This window comes from Sinohyriopsis cumingii, chromosome 7 (assembly GCF_028554795.1).
Source record: "Sinohyriopsis cumingii isolate HCF-2022 chromosome 7, ASM2855479v2, whole genome shotgun sequence".
Lineage (NCBI taxonomy): Eukaryota > Metazoa > Mollusca > Bivalvia > Unionida > Unionidae > Sinohyriopsis > Sinohyriopsis cumingii.
This window is the reverse complement of record NC_142967.1, coordinates 39,505,358-39,521,845: the sequence shown is the minus strand read 5'-3', so window position 1 is coordinate 39,521,845 and position 16,488 is coordinate 39,505,358. Positions and strand designations below refer to the sequence as shown.

The following is a 16,488-nucleotide window of genomic DNA, read 5'->3' as shown; positions in this document are numbered from 1 at the left end:
TTGGCCTCCTGGCTGTCTGACAAAGGACAATATGTAAAGACCTTGTGACATTTTAAGTTTACTTTGTTATTTGACAGTTTAATGGATAAACATGTAAGACAAGCTGATATAATGATTTTCAAGAATTAAATGGGTGATTCCCAGTAACACAGTATGTTCTCGTCAAACCTTTTATCTACTGGACAGTGTGGCAAATATAGGTATTTCAAGCTCTCTGGTGTGTATAAAGAAGCAAATATGTACATTCATCCTGCATCCTGAGCTGTAGTTTGCACATTTAGGGAGAATACTGTACTGATATTTTCTGTTATGAATAATCTGTCACCAACAATTTTAATTTTTATATTTCATTTGTATTGAATAAAGAACTAACTAGTAATGGAAAAGTCCAACAAATGGTGATGACACAAATTTCATTAATTTCATATACAAAAACTAAACAATGCTCTAAATATCCAGTGCTTTGTGGATGTACATTTTCATGTGCCCAAGGCTGCACAAATTTTACTTGCCACTTGAATGAAATAATGGCATATATTCTGTGACATTGTTAGCAATCGTCTTTTCGACTATTGCCCAATGTTCTGTTGCTGTTAGCATCAGTCAAATGCATTCTGTGACACTATCAGCAATTGTCTTTAGACTATCACCAAATGTCTTTTGACTACTGGTATTGGTGACATGCATTCTGTGATACTGTAAACAACCTCCTTTATACTGCTGCAAAATGTCTGGTGACTAATGGCTATGGTCACATGCATTTTTTAACAGAGCATGTCATTGGACTAATGCAAAATGTTCAACTAATGCCTAGTAAAAAAAAATTCACCAGTCTGTCTGTGAAATGTGCCAAGATCTGGATGATACCTGCTAGTTAAGATGACAATCAAGAATGCCATCACAAATTGTCTCCCTTCACAAGACTTTATTGCTTAACAGATAAAACCATAAATGGCCGCAACCCGTGTTAATGATTCCAGGTCAGTCAACAAAAAACCCCAGTAAGTACACGGTACAAACATTCCATGCTTTATGCAGATATTTAAAGGACACAGTTTTAATTTTCAAGCACAATTAATAAATGTGTATGAACTGGGGATGAATGTTCTGATTATAGGGGTCCAAAAATTTCACAATTAAATATATTATTCAGAAATGAACTAGGCCATGGTGATGACACTGTAGTTTCAAGAGGGGCTGAGGTTCCTTTAGCTCTTCACCTCCCTACCTATACTGGTGGTAGGGACTTCTGAGCCAAGATAAAATGCATAGACAATTTCAGCAGAGTTACAGATCCTGGCAATTTTGCACCTTGTTCTACAGTATTTCTTCACCAAATGATGCTAAAAAAAATATACTTTATTCTACAAGAAAGAGGGCCAAAGCATATCATACATGGACATTTATTTTTTATACCCATGACTACTAGCACATAAGATGATGGCAGTATTCTCACTGACAGTACGACTCAAGGTAAGTTTGAAAAGCACAATACGTGGCTCTTTTTTCACTTCTATTAATAAACACGTAGGCTATCAAACCTGAAACCTTACTAAATCCCAAGAAAATGCAATATGGAATTAAACTTCCAGTATGCTAACTCTTTTAACAGATCTTTAACTTTCTTTCAACGAATCTCTGCGAGTAAATGAATATTTTTCAAGTTAGATGTTTGTTTCAAGTTTCAATCATGTGTCAATGACTACTGGACATTTCTGAATTGATCTCAAATGGAAGTACATTTGAAGGTGGCCACGAAAATTCCAGTATTTTCAGGCTGCACGTCTTCTCATGTCTGCACTGAACACAAATTGTCTAAAATAGATTTTTCAGGAGTCAAATCATCTTAGGCCTAGGTGTAATGTTGAAGCTAATGTGTTATTACTACAAGTATTATGTGTGATGTTGTCGAAGCTATATATTGCATTATTATCACTATGACCAATATGTTACTTTTTCTTAAGAAAACTAAACAAATGGGGTCATGTAGCCTGTGCCTAGCATGGGATTATCACCAAACATTATTCCAATCTACACTGCTACAGCATTAGGAAGATATGGCCCAAATTTCTATCATATCAAGCATATGTAATACTTTTTAAAGTTATGTACCTAACATACATGATTTAGCTTCTAGTTATATATAAAATTTGAAATACAAAGCATAAGAGTTCATCAGGACATTTCCACTTAATGATTCAGAAATATGCTCCACATATATGACCTCTTTCTTTTACTAAACTCAAACTAGTTCAATAGCGATGAAAAATCGTTTAAGAAATAAACATTTAATTCTGCATTGTAGTCACATTTTAAAAAGTGTCATTCTTGCAAGTGATTCATCCAAATAAAACAAAGCAATCTCTGAAATGGCAGGCTACAAGGGTTTGCCTATAGCTTTCATTCAGTAACATCTTTATGAATCCCGAAATTGATTCGGTTTTTTCTTACCCAAATGCAAGCCATTCACAAAATTTGTTATTTGTAGATGGTGGAGTACTGGAGATTTTGGGTGGAAATGAAACTGGTAACATATTAAAAGATAGACATCAAAGAATTATATTATTATGGCGCATAAAAACTGCACTACTAATAAACTGATTTAATATTTTAATATTGATTCACACTGGATTCAAAGAAAAGTCAGAGAGAACATAAAGAGAAACTGATATAAAATGAGTATTTTATATGCATTCTATTACAGAGAAAAAATATACAATATTACAAGGACCTTCACCTTTTATTTCAAAGTGGAGAACAATCATTCCATTATGCTATGATTTAAGCATGTTTGAATTTTTCTAATTCAGGTCTTCCATTTTTATTTGTAAACAAACTGCAGATCATCTTTATAAGTCTTACAATTCCCACAGCATGGCAATAGCCTTACACACACCGACATCATTGTAATTAAAATGAACCAAGCCTGCAAAGGCAAATATAGTGACTGCTTTCCAAATGTAATGGATGTAAGGGAAAAACTTCTCAATATAGTCTGTACAGACGCCCTCCATTCCCCTGAAAAAGTCCAAAAAAAAATTAATACACACAGTATCATTTTTGACAGAGAATAAAGAATACTCTAAGTTCGTTGACTTCTGCAGGGCTCATTTTCCATGTTTTAAAACAATTACATTTTAGTAAGTACTTATATTGGTGAACATGCTTCTGACAATTAAGGTAAATGTTACAATATTTTAAATTGGATTTCTGAAATTTCATTGCTTGTAGCAGCAAATAAATCACAAAAATTAATACCCCATGAATTTTGAAAGTATTAAACAGCACTTTATATGCCTATGTTTAGCAAACATCACTTTATATACCCACCTTGTGTTTAGCACGCAACTATATGGATAACTGAAATTTTGTTCAGAAAGAACTTCTTTTAGTCCCAGAAACTGACCTTCTGACCCCAAAATCAAATGGTACCTTCCTTACCCCATGTGCAAGCCATCCACAAAGTAAAGTCCCTGCATGCAATGTTAATGTGCAGAAATCATTTTCATACATTCAGTCAGTAATACTGGCCATAAACCTATTCTCCCCATATCAACAGGGTTCTTCTGCACCCTAACTGCAAGGTGTACACACAGATTAGTAACAGTCGATGGTAGATACCTCAAGCAGAAACCAATTTTTTTCTTTCAATCATTGTGACCTAGACCATTGACCCCAAAATCAATAGGGTTCTTCTTTACCCAAGTTGAATACTATCCTCAATGAATGGTAACTGTAGATGGTAGTGAACTTAGGTTAGATGTGGAAATGAAACTGCTAACAGGCAGATGAACAGATGAGAACATAATATAATATACTCAGATTTATGGCAGGCATATAAAAGGGCAATGGTTCTGTGGAACTCTATGTCTTGACTTTAAAAAACTGATATATTAACAAACTTAGAGCTGATTCTGCCAATTGAAAATCAAAACCTTCATTGTTGCCTGCTAAAACATCCAAGACAAAAAAGAACTATTTTATGAACAGAACTTCTAGGCCACTTCATTATAAACGGAACAGGCATTAGTCAGTAAAATTACAGTGAGTTTACTATATAATGCAGAGTTTACTTGAAAGATACTGAAGAGTTTACATGTAAGATACTTTTGAGTTTACTAGTTTGTCTCTGTAGAGTTAACTAATGTGTGACAAAAGGTTAGTCACATGAAAAAGCAAGACTGAGATAACAATGTAAGAACATGCAAGGTAAGCAAGATGTATCAAATTCCTTGGTCATCATCCTTAATATATACACACACGCATAAACACATTTTAAATTTCCTTTGGAATAATATTGAACCTTGAAGTTTGCATTAAGCAGCAGTGTTTTAATTTTGTTTTCAGTTTTACTACCCCTCTTTTCCAATACATCCAGCACCACACACTGTAGGTGGTCCAAAATTCAATGAACTGTTTGCACTTCTAATTCCCAATTCCAATCATTATTCAGTTTCAAATCTGAATCTCTCATGGTAATAAAAATACTGTAAATTACAACTGGACGCAGGCATAAATGTCCATACATATTGGTAGGATTACAAAGTCTGCACCATGTCTACATGCAATGGTCCTGCTGAACAGACAACTGAAAATCAATGTTAGGAGAGCAAAATTTCATACAAGTGGTCCAATTCAAGCACTGAAAATAATTAGAACTAGAAGGCCATTTTTCTGTGCAATGTCTTTGTTTTGGCTAGTGTGTCAAAACTGTCATTCCAATTACGATGTATCCTCCCTTTAGTTGCTTTTTCAAAATTTAACACAAAAATTACAATACATGTAAAGATTACACTGCTGAAGATGGCACTAGATAACACCAGTACAGTTCACATTTTTTGTAATTTCTAAGCTTATTGTAATATGGTAAGTAATCCACTCCACACTTGCTGAAGCATTGCTGTGGAAGGGCAAATACCTAGAAACTCACCACCATGCAAACAAAGATGTATCTTGTACATAGAAGACATCAGTGTCTGACAGTTGAACAGGTAATGCATGAAGACCACAAATGGAAAGACCAAGCTGTCAGAATCTGATGCCAAATGGATAATCATTTTCAAGTCAATTATATTTTTGGCAAAGAAAATTGTTTCAAAAGAGTCTTAAGTATTAAATATGTTTTTAACTTGTTCTGCTTTTCCTATACATAATTACTCTTTATTTTTAGTGCTGATGTAAAAAGTCTGTGTGCTTTCCTAATTTCGTTTACACAGTAGCCAGCAATTCTGCATCATGACCAGTGCAAAGCTGATATCACTAAGACTTTTATTGATTTTTGTTTTTGTTTTTACTTTATTTTTAAAATATATGAAATAACTTGTGAACTGACTTGACGAGAAGCACCAATTTAATTTTTTCCAAGCAAGGCACAAATTTATCTCATTGTTAGAAAGGGAAAAATAATATGATGAGATACAGTTTAATTCCAAGTGGCAATATATCTTTTTTTTAAAAACTCCCCAAAATTACAGAACTGAATCATATTTACACTGAAATTACAGAATTGAATCATATTTACACTGAAAAATAAACCATGTATTCAGTCACTGAACAGCAGTACATGCTGTAAACAATATCTCGTGTCCACATGACTGTATAGTATGTAGCTTTTGAATTTGACGCTGTAGGGCCATGCATTATGTGGATCTTCCACAGAAATCTGACATTATCAACATTGTTATGAGACACTGCAATAATCACCATTGATACAGGATGTCGGTTTCAAATCCTGGCTTGGGAAAGGTTCCCTTATACTACATGATAACTTCAAGTATTATCATTCGATCACAATTATAGCCTAGCAATTAACAACAGACGGATAATTGTCCATAATAAACTCAATAAAATTAGTGTTGAAATAAAATAATGAAATAGAAATTGCTGACTGATGACTCGAAGTCTAATATATCTCATTCTCTCTACCTCTCTGATGATGACGCTTCAACCTCTTATGTAAAGATTTTTATTTTGCAACAAAAAAGACGAGGAAACCTCTTGGCATCAATCATATCTCGCTAAATTGCATTCCATTTGGGCCTAAATTTATACAATTAGAATTAAATCTTAATAATCAAGTTTCCCCCTCTTTTGTGAGGTTATTCTCCATGTTCAAATGCAGCTACTCTGCAAATTTATTAAGTACTAATACAGTTGAGCATTTCCTAATCCTCTCCATGCTCTCTCTACCCCCACCTAAATGCAAGGTGAAATGAAAAATCAAGTGAACTGTACTTTGTGACTCAAAATATGCTAATGCATACAAGGCAAAAACTAAGGGCTAAAAAGGATGAAGCTGAAAAAGATCTTACCAATATCCATGCAACAGAACAAAAGTAGACAGCAGATGATCCATAATGGGTGCATGGTAAAACAGACAGGTCGGCATGATGCCTATCATACCAATAGCTACGAGTCTTTCTACCTTCCAGTGGGTCGATGCCATTAACTTGTGATGTCCTTTCTTCTCAGCTGCAAGCATACAAAAATTGATATTTACAGTGAATAGTGTGCTGCAAACTTTTGAAAAGCGTATAAATTACTGAGCATTTACTTACAAGCTGGAAAAACTGTTAAAGGGAGATAATCTGGATGTATTGTTCCAGAAAGAAAATTATGAAAGTTTAAAGAGAAACCAGAATGTAATCATTGAGTTGAGAGCTTGACACCACATGTTTTAGCGGTCTCCAGCAGCTAATTTAACATTAATTATGAAACAGAAAATATATTCAGACTAAAGTGATCTTGGTGAGGAAATGTGGGCTAATGTGACAGGGACGAAATGACATAAAACAGCAAAAATGAATGTCATTATCTGTGATATCAAAATAGAAGTACAGACCCTAAATGAAAAAACCTGAGCAAATCATCATTCCATCTGCATTTTATTTTCATTCCATTGGCATTTTATTCACATTTTCATTCCACTTGTACTTCATTTATATTTGTGCTTCATCTATCATCTGATCTCTTTTTGACCGCTCTGGTGGCCTAGTGGTTAGAGCGTCCGCCTTGGATGCGGGAGGTCGTGGGTTCGATCCCTGGCCGAGTCATACCAAAGACTTACAAAAATGGTACTAACAGCTGCCTCGCTTGGCGCTCAGCATTAAGAGATTAGTGTTAGGACTGGTCGGCCCGGTGTCAGGATAATGTGACTGGGTGGGACATCATGCTACATGTCTGCGACATGATGCCCCAGTGCTAGACATCACTATAAACTGCCACACTGCAGACATCATAGCGATATGACTGAAAAATTGTTAAAGCTACGTTAAAAATCAAAATCACATCACATCACACACTGATCTCTTTTTTGTATACAGTCTCAGAAAAACATTCACACTTTCCATGTATTGTTTTGTCTGTAGTTTCATTGGATTATCCCTTCTGCAGTAGTGATACAAAGATTGGAGCCATTTTGATTTCGAAGTAACAAGACACCAAAAAAGTCTTCTGCTGAAAACACCATGTCAATATCACTTTCCATTCAGAAACAGTGGTAACAAAATTTTCAAGATGGCTGCTGTGGTGGCCATAATGGATGTCCAAGCAATGCCATTTTCATTCAGGACCAATCAGACCATGGTATAAATGTGTGTGTAAAGTTTCATGGCAATCCTCCAAGTAGCTTAGGAGTAATAGCAATAACAAACTTGTGCTAACAAGCAGACAGATGATGAATCCCATAAACTGTGCCAGACAATTATGTTCTTCTGGTCTATTACCAGCAGAGCTAAATATGAATAAGTGCAAACTGGTTTATTGTTACTTGTATCTACAGGTGATGACCTTCATGTTTAATATGTTTCACAGCAATCCATTTGAAAATATAGGAACAGCATTGCTAACAAAACAAAAAGGTGAAATGCTAACAAAAGCTGCAGGACCAAAGTGATTTGATGACACGTACATGTTTAGGTGATTAACCAAAACATTTACCAAGTTTCTCTGTTATCCATCAGAAACTGGGATTACTTTTGCTAATATGACTAGTTGTGCTATCATGATCATATCATACACTGCTTTAAGAAAGAAAAAAACAACAAGTCAAACAAAACTTTCTGGAGCAAGGTGATGACCATAATATTTACCATGTTCCATGGCTATCTGTAAAAAACTGGGACTAGTGGAATAAAAAAAAGTAGAATGGTTGGACAGGATGATTGCTATATACTCTTGTGAGAAGGAACAAGGCTGTCATAAGGGGCGGTTAATATTGGCAGTGCCAGCAGTGCTGCAGGAGGGCTGTGTGTGCCTTTTATGGAGTTTTCAATACTTATTTTTTCAAGAGTGGGAGATGCTGAAGATGATGCTCTTCCCCAGGGTGCCATTTTGTCCAACACAACCTTGCACCAACCCTGTCAGTGTGGGTGTGAAAAAATGTTCTATAGATATAATTACATAATTAATGGTTCTAGAAGATGTATTCTACTATGGATGGGTTTGGGTATGGATCATGATGATGAGACAGTATTGGAGGTAGTACAGCATAAGGTCCTGGATATTTCTGCTTCACTATTACTTCTTGCTAAGATAATGTTGCAAACCTGGAGTAAAAGGTCCTCGTCTGGCTCTAAAGTAGTCCAAGGCTGAAAGACTTGGCACAGTGAATGTAATTGCTCTACTGGCAACATCTGGATGTGTGAGTCCTGGAAGTGTGTGTTTAACTATCTGAGGTCGCAAAAGCAAACGTGCTCCTGAAAAGAAATCAAATTACCAAGAATTAAAAGAATAGATCTGCACTGCAGATCAACAACAATTAAAATGTCTCAAATATTGACAATTTACTGCACATGACCAATGTCAAAATGAAGTTCCAAAGATTTGTCATGTGATGTGTAGGATGGGAACTGGGCTAAACTTAACAATACATGCAGGCACTATTTTATGATGCACTAATGTGTGATTCATATTTCTGAACAATAAAGTTGTAGCAAGGGTCAAGCTACCAGGTAAAGTGGGTGACTCAATGGCAAGCAAAAATAATGAACAGTTCTAAAAGAAAAATGAAAATAACTCTGTCACTTTATGCATGCTCTGTGAGTGCTTACAACTTTTTAGATGTTCTCTCAACCCAGTCATATAGATATAGTATTGTAGCCATGGGCAAAATATATTGCAGCACAATTAGAAAAATAGTGCCAATATTTTGGGACTATCCTTTGTGTGAGGAATATGAATGCCCATGTTAATCATCATAACATCAGCTTTTTTTGGGTGTCATGTACAGATAAATTTCCATTTTTAAGAGATTATCATAAGTGAAATTTTCTGATGTAAACTTATATTACTTCTTTGATGTCAAGCACAAAGCTGCGGAAAAGCATTATTCTCACAAGACTGGCAGAGAGAAATCAGTCAATGCATCATTTTGATAAGGAAAACGTAAGTGACAGATTCATGAAATAAATCAATACAGTAAAAACTTATGAGTGGCCTCCGCTATGAGCGACCACCTGTCATTTCCGATCACAATCATAATGCACGGATTGATTTTATTATATAAATGCTCTGTCATGAGCAACCATCTGATGAATGCAACCAGTGACTGCCACATCTTGGCAAAATATGCATTCTGACACTGCTATGAATGACTGCATCACAAAAATGAGGATAAACTCCACCAACCTTTATTTAATCCCTGTAACAACGACTGCTCATATCATTTTTAACAAAAAATAGGCTAGGTACCAATATCTTAAATTCTGTAGGTATGCTTAGTGTTTTATAGTTTTTGTTGTAAACCAGATTAAAGCTCATGTAGATTATTCCCTATCTGGTTCCCTGCTTCATATGCTCCTTGCGCTGTTCTCCACTATTCATATAGGGGAAAGCAACACAAGGAGCATAAGAAGCGGGGAACCAGACTAATTATTCCTGCACTTAGCCTGCATCCCAGCCTTATCATAGATGATATGTATGAGTGAGGATCCATCCTCCCTATAAATGATCTTATCATGAGAACAGAACATAAACAGACACCACTGACCTATATGTAATCAATTGTTACAATGACTGCTTGATTCGTAGCGATTGTTCTGATCAAGAACATTTAAAAAAAAAAAAAAAAGAATTGTGGCTACTGGTGATAGATGCTAGTCTGTAATTCAGGTTAGTGTACATGTCACTGCCACTGTAGTGACGAAATTGATGTAGTGGTCATGTATACTGTCTGTCTTTAGATTTAATCTGTATTGCCTGGGGGTTAATGAGGTCAATGTCTATTAAACCAGCGAGAGAATCATTTGCGGGATTTGATTGATAGTGTTCAAGACTTGTGATGTTTGTTGTTTTTCCACCCAATGTTAAGTGATTACAAAACTGTCGTCTATTCAAGTTGGTGCAACCATGTTACACACTTTGTTTATAAAGTTAATCCCTGTATGTCTTCTTTGAATGAAGCTGTTGATTTTTATCTCGGAGTAAATGGTTCTGTTTCTGGATGAGATAATTTCTTTTTATTTCAATAATTGTTAAATATGGAATGCACATGTATAGATTTGTCATATTTTCCCAAAGCCATATCAAAAGTCTTTATGTTTGATATTACAATTGAGCATTAATAATGTTAACACCTAGAACCTTAATAACAATGGATGAACCTCCAATTAAAACGAGAATAATTTTAAGGCTGGAGAAAATAATAATTGTAACTGAAAAAAGTGAAAAAGAGCAGACCACTCGCAAAAAGGCAACTTAAACATCAGTAAAAAAGTTAGGTTTTTATAAAGGAAAAAGAGTAAATCAGAAACAATTTCATGTGCTAATATAGGTGATCTTCAAATGTAAATGTGATTTCATGTTTAATGATAGAATCATATCTTTATTGCTATATAATTTTGTTTTTAGATGAATGCATACAATATTTTAGCAGGAATTATTAATACAGAATAGAATATATGTACAGTGATTGTGGTTATTTTTCTTTAAATTGTTCTGAAACTGGACCTTGGAAACTTTTTTATACAAACCTGCTATGAGAGACTACCTGTCTTGAGAGACTCAATTTTGTGGAGGCAGACGGGGAGGTCTCTCATAACAGGTTTTCCTGTAGTATACTAAAATTGAACAAAATCTGAGAAAATAATGGAAAATTATTAGTTTCATACACATGGTGTCATAACTGTGGGGGAAAAAAATGCAATGGCAACTCAAGGAACACCAGGTCTAGAATATAAGTATTTTCATCCTAAACTTACTGAGGAAAATTTTGTTACGTTCTTTTGTGTATAAAGTGAATTTATTAAGCTGTCTTGCTTCAAGATAAAATTAAAAAGGTGTTACATGTTTAGGCTCGAAAAAACAGCAACACAAGATAGAGTAAAACAACAAGCTTTGAAAAATTTAACAAATAATTTATTTCCCTGGAAAAATACTGTAAAAATTAAGAAAAAAACTTACGGTTTTAAGAATCAAATCCAAAAATAATCCAAGAATAATCCACGAAAAACATTTTAGAAGTCCTAATAATAAACTGTTCTAATGATTTCAAGTTCGAGTCCCGACGAAGAATCCAAGATGGAAGGCAATGACGTATGCTTATCAATGTTGTTGTCTACAGTTCCTTTTACAAACACAAGAAATAATGTTTGAACTAATGAAATTTCTTTGTTCAAGAATTCTACATGAGCATTCAAAGTATTTCCAGAGGAACGAATTATTCTTTTAGAATCCAAATAATTTGAATAAAAATTACAACTCTAACTGACACAACAGACTTTTCAGTGTAAAAGTCCAAGTAAGATTATTTCTCTAAAACAATGTTTATACAGTAATTTTGAGATGCAGAACTTGTACTCGTATGAGGGTCACATGATCATGTTTACATTGCGTACTCCAGCATGGCCTTGACATAAACCAATCATTTTACTCTAAGAATAAAATTTTTAAAAAGTTGTTTACTTCACTAAAACTATTTAGAAGCCTAGGGTCATGTATTCAATACAGCCTCAATCTCACACTAATTATTTCCACAATGACAATAAATAATAAAGAACTTGTTCACGTGGCTGTTACTAATTTTGAATTAAGGTCGGAAACTAGGTCAGCTTTAAGTGTTTACCAAATAAACTGTCAAGGTCAAACTATTTCCTGGAAAAGAATTCCAAATCATGTAAACAAGATTATATTTTAATAGCATGTAATAGAATATAAAAAAATTTGAAAGCGGACAAACAAACAAATAAAATTAAAATAAATATGAATTAAATCAGATATACATAACAAAGGTGAATGGAATACGGTCATTTCCTTATGCAGAGCCTAGGAAAATTTATTGATCTGATTACTATTACAACATGTCGGTAGCTTCTCGTGGGTTGGTGGTTCTTTCTGGGGTTTCCCCGGGTTCTTCCTCCACCATTAATACTGGCCACCATGTAGAGCCTATCTTGTGCTGAAAAATGGCGTTAACCCCTATAACAACAACAACAACAACTTTTATAACAAATAGAGATACAACATTATTATCTTCCTTGATTTCTTTTAACTGCACACAAAATTAAATGGCAAGGTAAATGAACTGAGAAATGTTCAAGTTGCAACGTCATAATGGTCATGTTATTAACAGCCATAAATTTTCTTTTTCAGCTGGCATTGTGTTTTATGGTACAACAACACAATTAGGTTATGTAGTGCTAAGGCAATTGGAGTAATGTGCATTGCCCTAGGAAAACCAAGGTAGCTGACCCAGGCTGGTCCAATGATTCAAACCAGCACCTTCTCAGTAGTGGGTATGATGCACTAACCATTCAGCCACCATGGATCCCATTAATTGCAGTACAAAATATATATGTGGTACTGGTTACCCAATCCACAATTAAACAATGTCAACTATCAAAGGGACACAACTATAATCTGAATTAATTTCTGGACACAAATGACTATTGCTTTCTAGTTTATACCAATAAACATTAAGCATTGCTGGTCACAGGGAAGGTTTACTGTAGTAAATTCAAGATGGATTTATCAATTTTGGCAATTATGATTGAGAAATGCAGTCACATGACAGAGTGCAGAAAGCTTAGAGTGATTCATTCTAAATATAAATGTAATGACTGGAAATATTAATGGTGATTACTCAGAGTTTTGAATTTCATGTGGGTTGCAGTTATTTTTAACATCTATAAAAATAGGAACAAGAGAACATTTCAGTGAAGACATTCCGTACACACAAGTCATGCCATCTTTTAAATTCTTCTGCTGTTTTCTTCATACAAGATATTATCTTTAAAAAGATGAATGGTTCCTATGAAATATGTCAGTGAATGATAGCTTCATTTCATTTAGATTCTTATCATTTTAACTGATTTTGGTATTCACAGCTTCCATCTCATTCCAGCCAACTGAAATGAAGGTCAACAGAACTTGAAAACATGGCCATTTGCTTGTGTGAGAATCTGAATTCATTAGAAAAAAGACGTCAAAGTTTAAGTAAAGTCTGACCAAAACACTGACTTTAATTTGTTTAAAAGTGCTTATATGGACTGCCAAGTGTGAAACTGTCTGCAACTTTGACTTATCGTTCTGCTCTTAACCTCCAAAACATAAATATCTGGGTCAATGTCTTACATGGTAGGACTATACAGTATAGTCTGACTATACAGCCCCGTTTATTTGTACCCCCCTACTGATTTCAATAATGGAAACATTTAATGTGATAAAAAGTGCAAGAAACTTAGTCAATTCATTCACTGATTTACACTTTCTAACCTGACTGTGAGTAGAGTGTCCCTAACACGGTGATTGTCTGCGTGTTTCACGCTTAATGGAAGTTTTCAATATAAGAGACAGACATGCTCAAGATCCATTTCTAGTTTATGGACAAGTCCATTTCCAGCAAAGGGGTGTGTGTGCAATTACAGATGTACATTCATATATCATCTGCTTCTGATATGGACAGTGTCGAATCAAGCAAAGAAAAAGACTGACAACAACAAATTTACCTTTCACATGGATTTAACAAGTGGTTTTATTTCTATGTTCATGTGTGCAAAAGGATATAATTCCAAACTCTCCACGTAATGGTAATTTACAGAATTAGCCGGCAGTTACCGAATAGGATGAACTATGTCATTATGCTGTCTGATGGAAATAAACTAGCGAATAGTGTACACAATATGGCGTCGTGTTTGAATGGAAAGTCCGTTAAGCATTAAAGTGCAGGGGATGCCAGTAGTCCTACATGTAAGACATAGCACATTTTGATTTTGTTGAGGTGCTATGTCTTACTATCCAAATAACGGCCTTGTATAGTGTGTTCCAATGTCATTGACATCGGAATGAGTAATCAAAGTTTCAGAAACATCTCACACATTTGGCAGCCTATATCGACATTTTTCCACTAATTTATGTGTAATTAATATACTTACTGTGCTGTCTTTATCCTGGTGGAATGAAAATATGACACTAGCAAAAGGGTGCATTTTCACGTTCTGTTGACATACATTTGAATTTGTTGCAATGCGACGGTAGTCGAGGTATGCCGAAGTAAGTTCAAGTAGGATGATGTTTGGGATTTGTTTCTTGAACAAAACGAACTGTTGCTTATAGTTCCAATAGACATAATATATTTTTTATTCGTTTCATTAAAAAATAATGTTTCAACTTTATCCGATTTCGGCATTCTCGGCTTTCATCGCTTTCCAGCCAACTGAAAAGTAGGCCAAAGAAACTTGAAAACAGGTCCATTTCTTTTGGGAGAATTTGAATTTATTAGAGAAAAGGCATCATAGTAAGTAAAGTCTGACTAAAACATAACTTTACTTTGTAGAAAAGCGTCATTATTTTAGTTGTCAGTTGTGTGAAATATTCCTGAAAAATTTACTTTAGTAACGATGTTAGTCGACATCAAAACACACTACACAGCGCCATTAGTTAGGCTGTAAGACCCTGACGCCCACAACATAAATATCAGCGTCGGGTCTTACAGGTAGGACTAGGGATGCCAGCATTAGTGCCATTCTGGTCACAGTCAGGTTATAAATTATAAATCAATGATTCAATTAACTTAGTTCTGTGCACATTTTATCACAATAAACGTTTCGGTAGTGGGTACAAACAAACGGGAATGTATAGTCAGACTATAGTTCACTTTCTTTTCTCATTTTAACATTTTCAGCCATGTCAAATTCCAGTTTGAACAAGTTAAAGTACTTCTGTACCACAATCATTAGACAAACTTTCATTTCACAGTCTTATTTAATAAGAAATATTTTTTTAACAAATCAACTTTCAGACATTTTAAAAACGTTTGGCAATTGTCTATCAATACCAGTGACCTTGCCCTTTCAGTCTGGGTGAAAAAATTCTGACCTTGGATGCAAATTCGTACGCAAAATAGACGGTCTCATTCTAGTTAAAACTCGCATTTTCTATAAACTAAACTATGACAATTAAATACTGCAATGAACAGTTTTAAGAGAACTGTCTTCTATTCTAAACAAAAATAACATCATAAATTAGCACCTTGACAGCAGCGGAGTAGGTTCACCGTAGCCATTTTGTCCCTAATCGGCACCTCTTTGTATTTTTTGTGCGAACTCAACAGACTGGTTTTACCAAACAAATAATAACAAATACCTACAACCTTTTGAGAAGTTAACGCGGAAATGTAAATGAAACACAACCGACGGATAAACGCACGTCCGCTTTACATATGTGATTTTAACCTGTTGCAATAAAATTACAATGATTGCACACAAAAAATGAAATAGAAACAACTTATTAAGATCAGTTCCCTTTACTGAGTATATCTAGTTTAAATGAAAATTTATTCTATTTTGATAATATAGTTCATGCAGTCCTAAGAATTAAGAACTAAGTAAAATTTTTAAATATTTGAAAAATATACCTTGTTCAGTCTGATATAATATTTTTATATATTCTGCCATCATAAGTAATGTACCTGTCCCAATATATTCCTTATCATTGAAAGTTTAGTCAAATAACCTTTCAACTACATTATCTTAATAAGAAAGCTAAGGGTCAGGCAAACCTTATGTTAGCATGTCCTCATTTTGATAGAATATTAATCTGGAGTTTGGTAAAATTAAATTTTTTTTATTTAAGTAGAAAAGATCAGCTCATTATGTATCTTGCACTTGTAAGAGTAATACAAGTGTAACTCAGATATTGGAAGCACTCCAGTGGTTTCCCTTTCAACCTGCACTTCCTAAGCTCCATTGGAGACTAGAGTACATTAAATTTATCAACAGCTACTCCATTATAGATTGGAATAAATTAATTTTGGCACTAGTTACTCAAGTGTATACTGAAAACTTCCATCACTCATATACACAAACATTTTTCCAAACAAAACAGTGAAGAATCAAAATAATAAGTTAATCCATTAATATTGAATGTTGACTGATGTAAATGGATGTGACACATGTAATGTCTGCTACTAAAATAGAATAGAAAAGCAAGCTTGCAAAAGCATAGCAAGATGAGACATATCAGACTAGATAACTGGAGTGCAAGAAAAGCATA

General features: G+C 34.5%; 1 protein-coding gene across 1 annotated transcript; it reads right to left on the bottom strand.

Moving 5' to 3' along the window:
* Positions 1 to 2,721: 2,721 nt before the first annotated feature.
* LOC149795063 (succinate dehydrogenase [ubiquinone] cytochrome b small subunit 2-like) lies at positions 2,722 to 15,614 on the bottom strand. The gene is made up of 4 exons (XM_089964768.1): positions 15,466 to 15,614; positions 8,547 to 8,696; positions 6,312 to 6,471; positions 2,722 to 3,018 (listed from the first exon to the last, which is right to left on the bottom strand). Exons 1-4 carry the CDS (start codon positions 15,497 to 15,499, stop codon positions 2,859 to 2,861), a joined length of 504 nt encoding a protein of 167 aa, XP_089820894.1. The 5' UTR covers positions 15,500 to 15,614; the 3' UTR covers positions 2,722 to 2,858.
* Between the last annotated feature and the right edge of the window lie 874 nt (positions 15,615 to 16,488).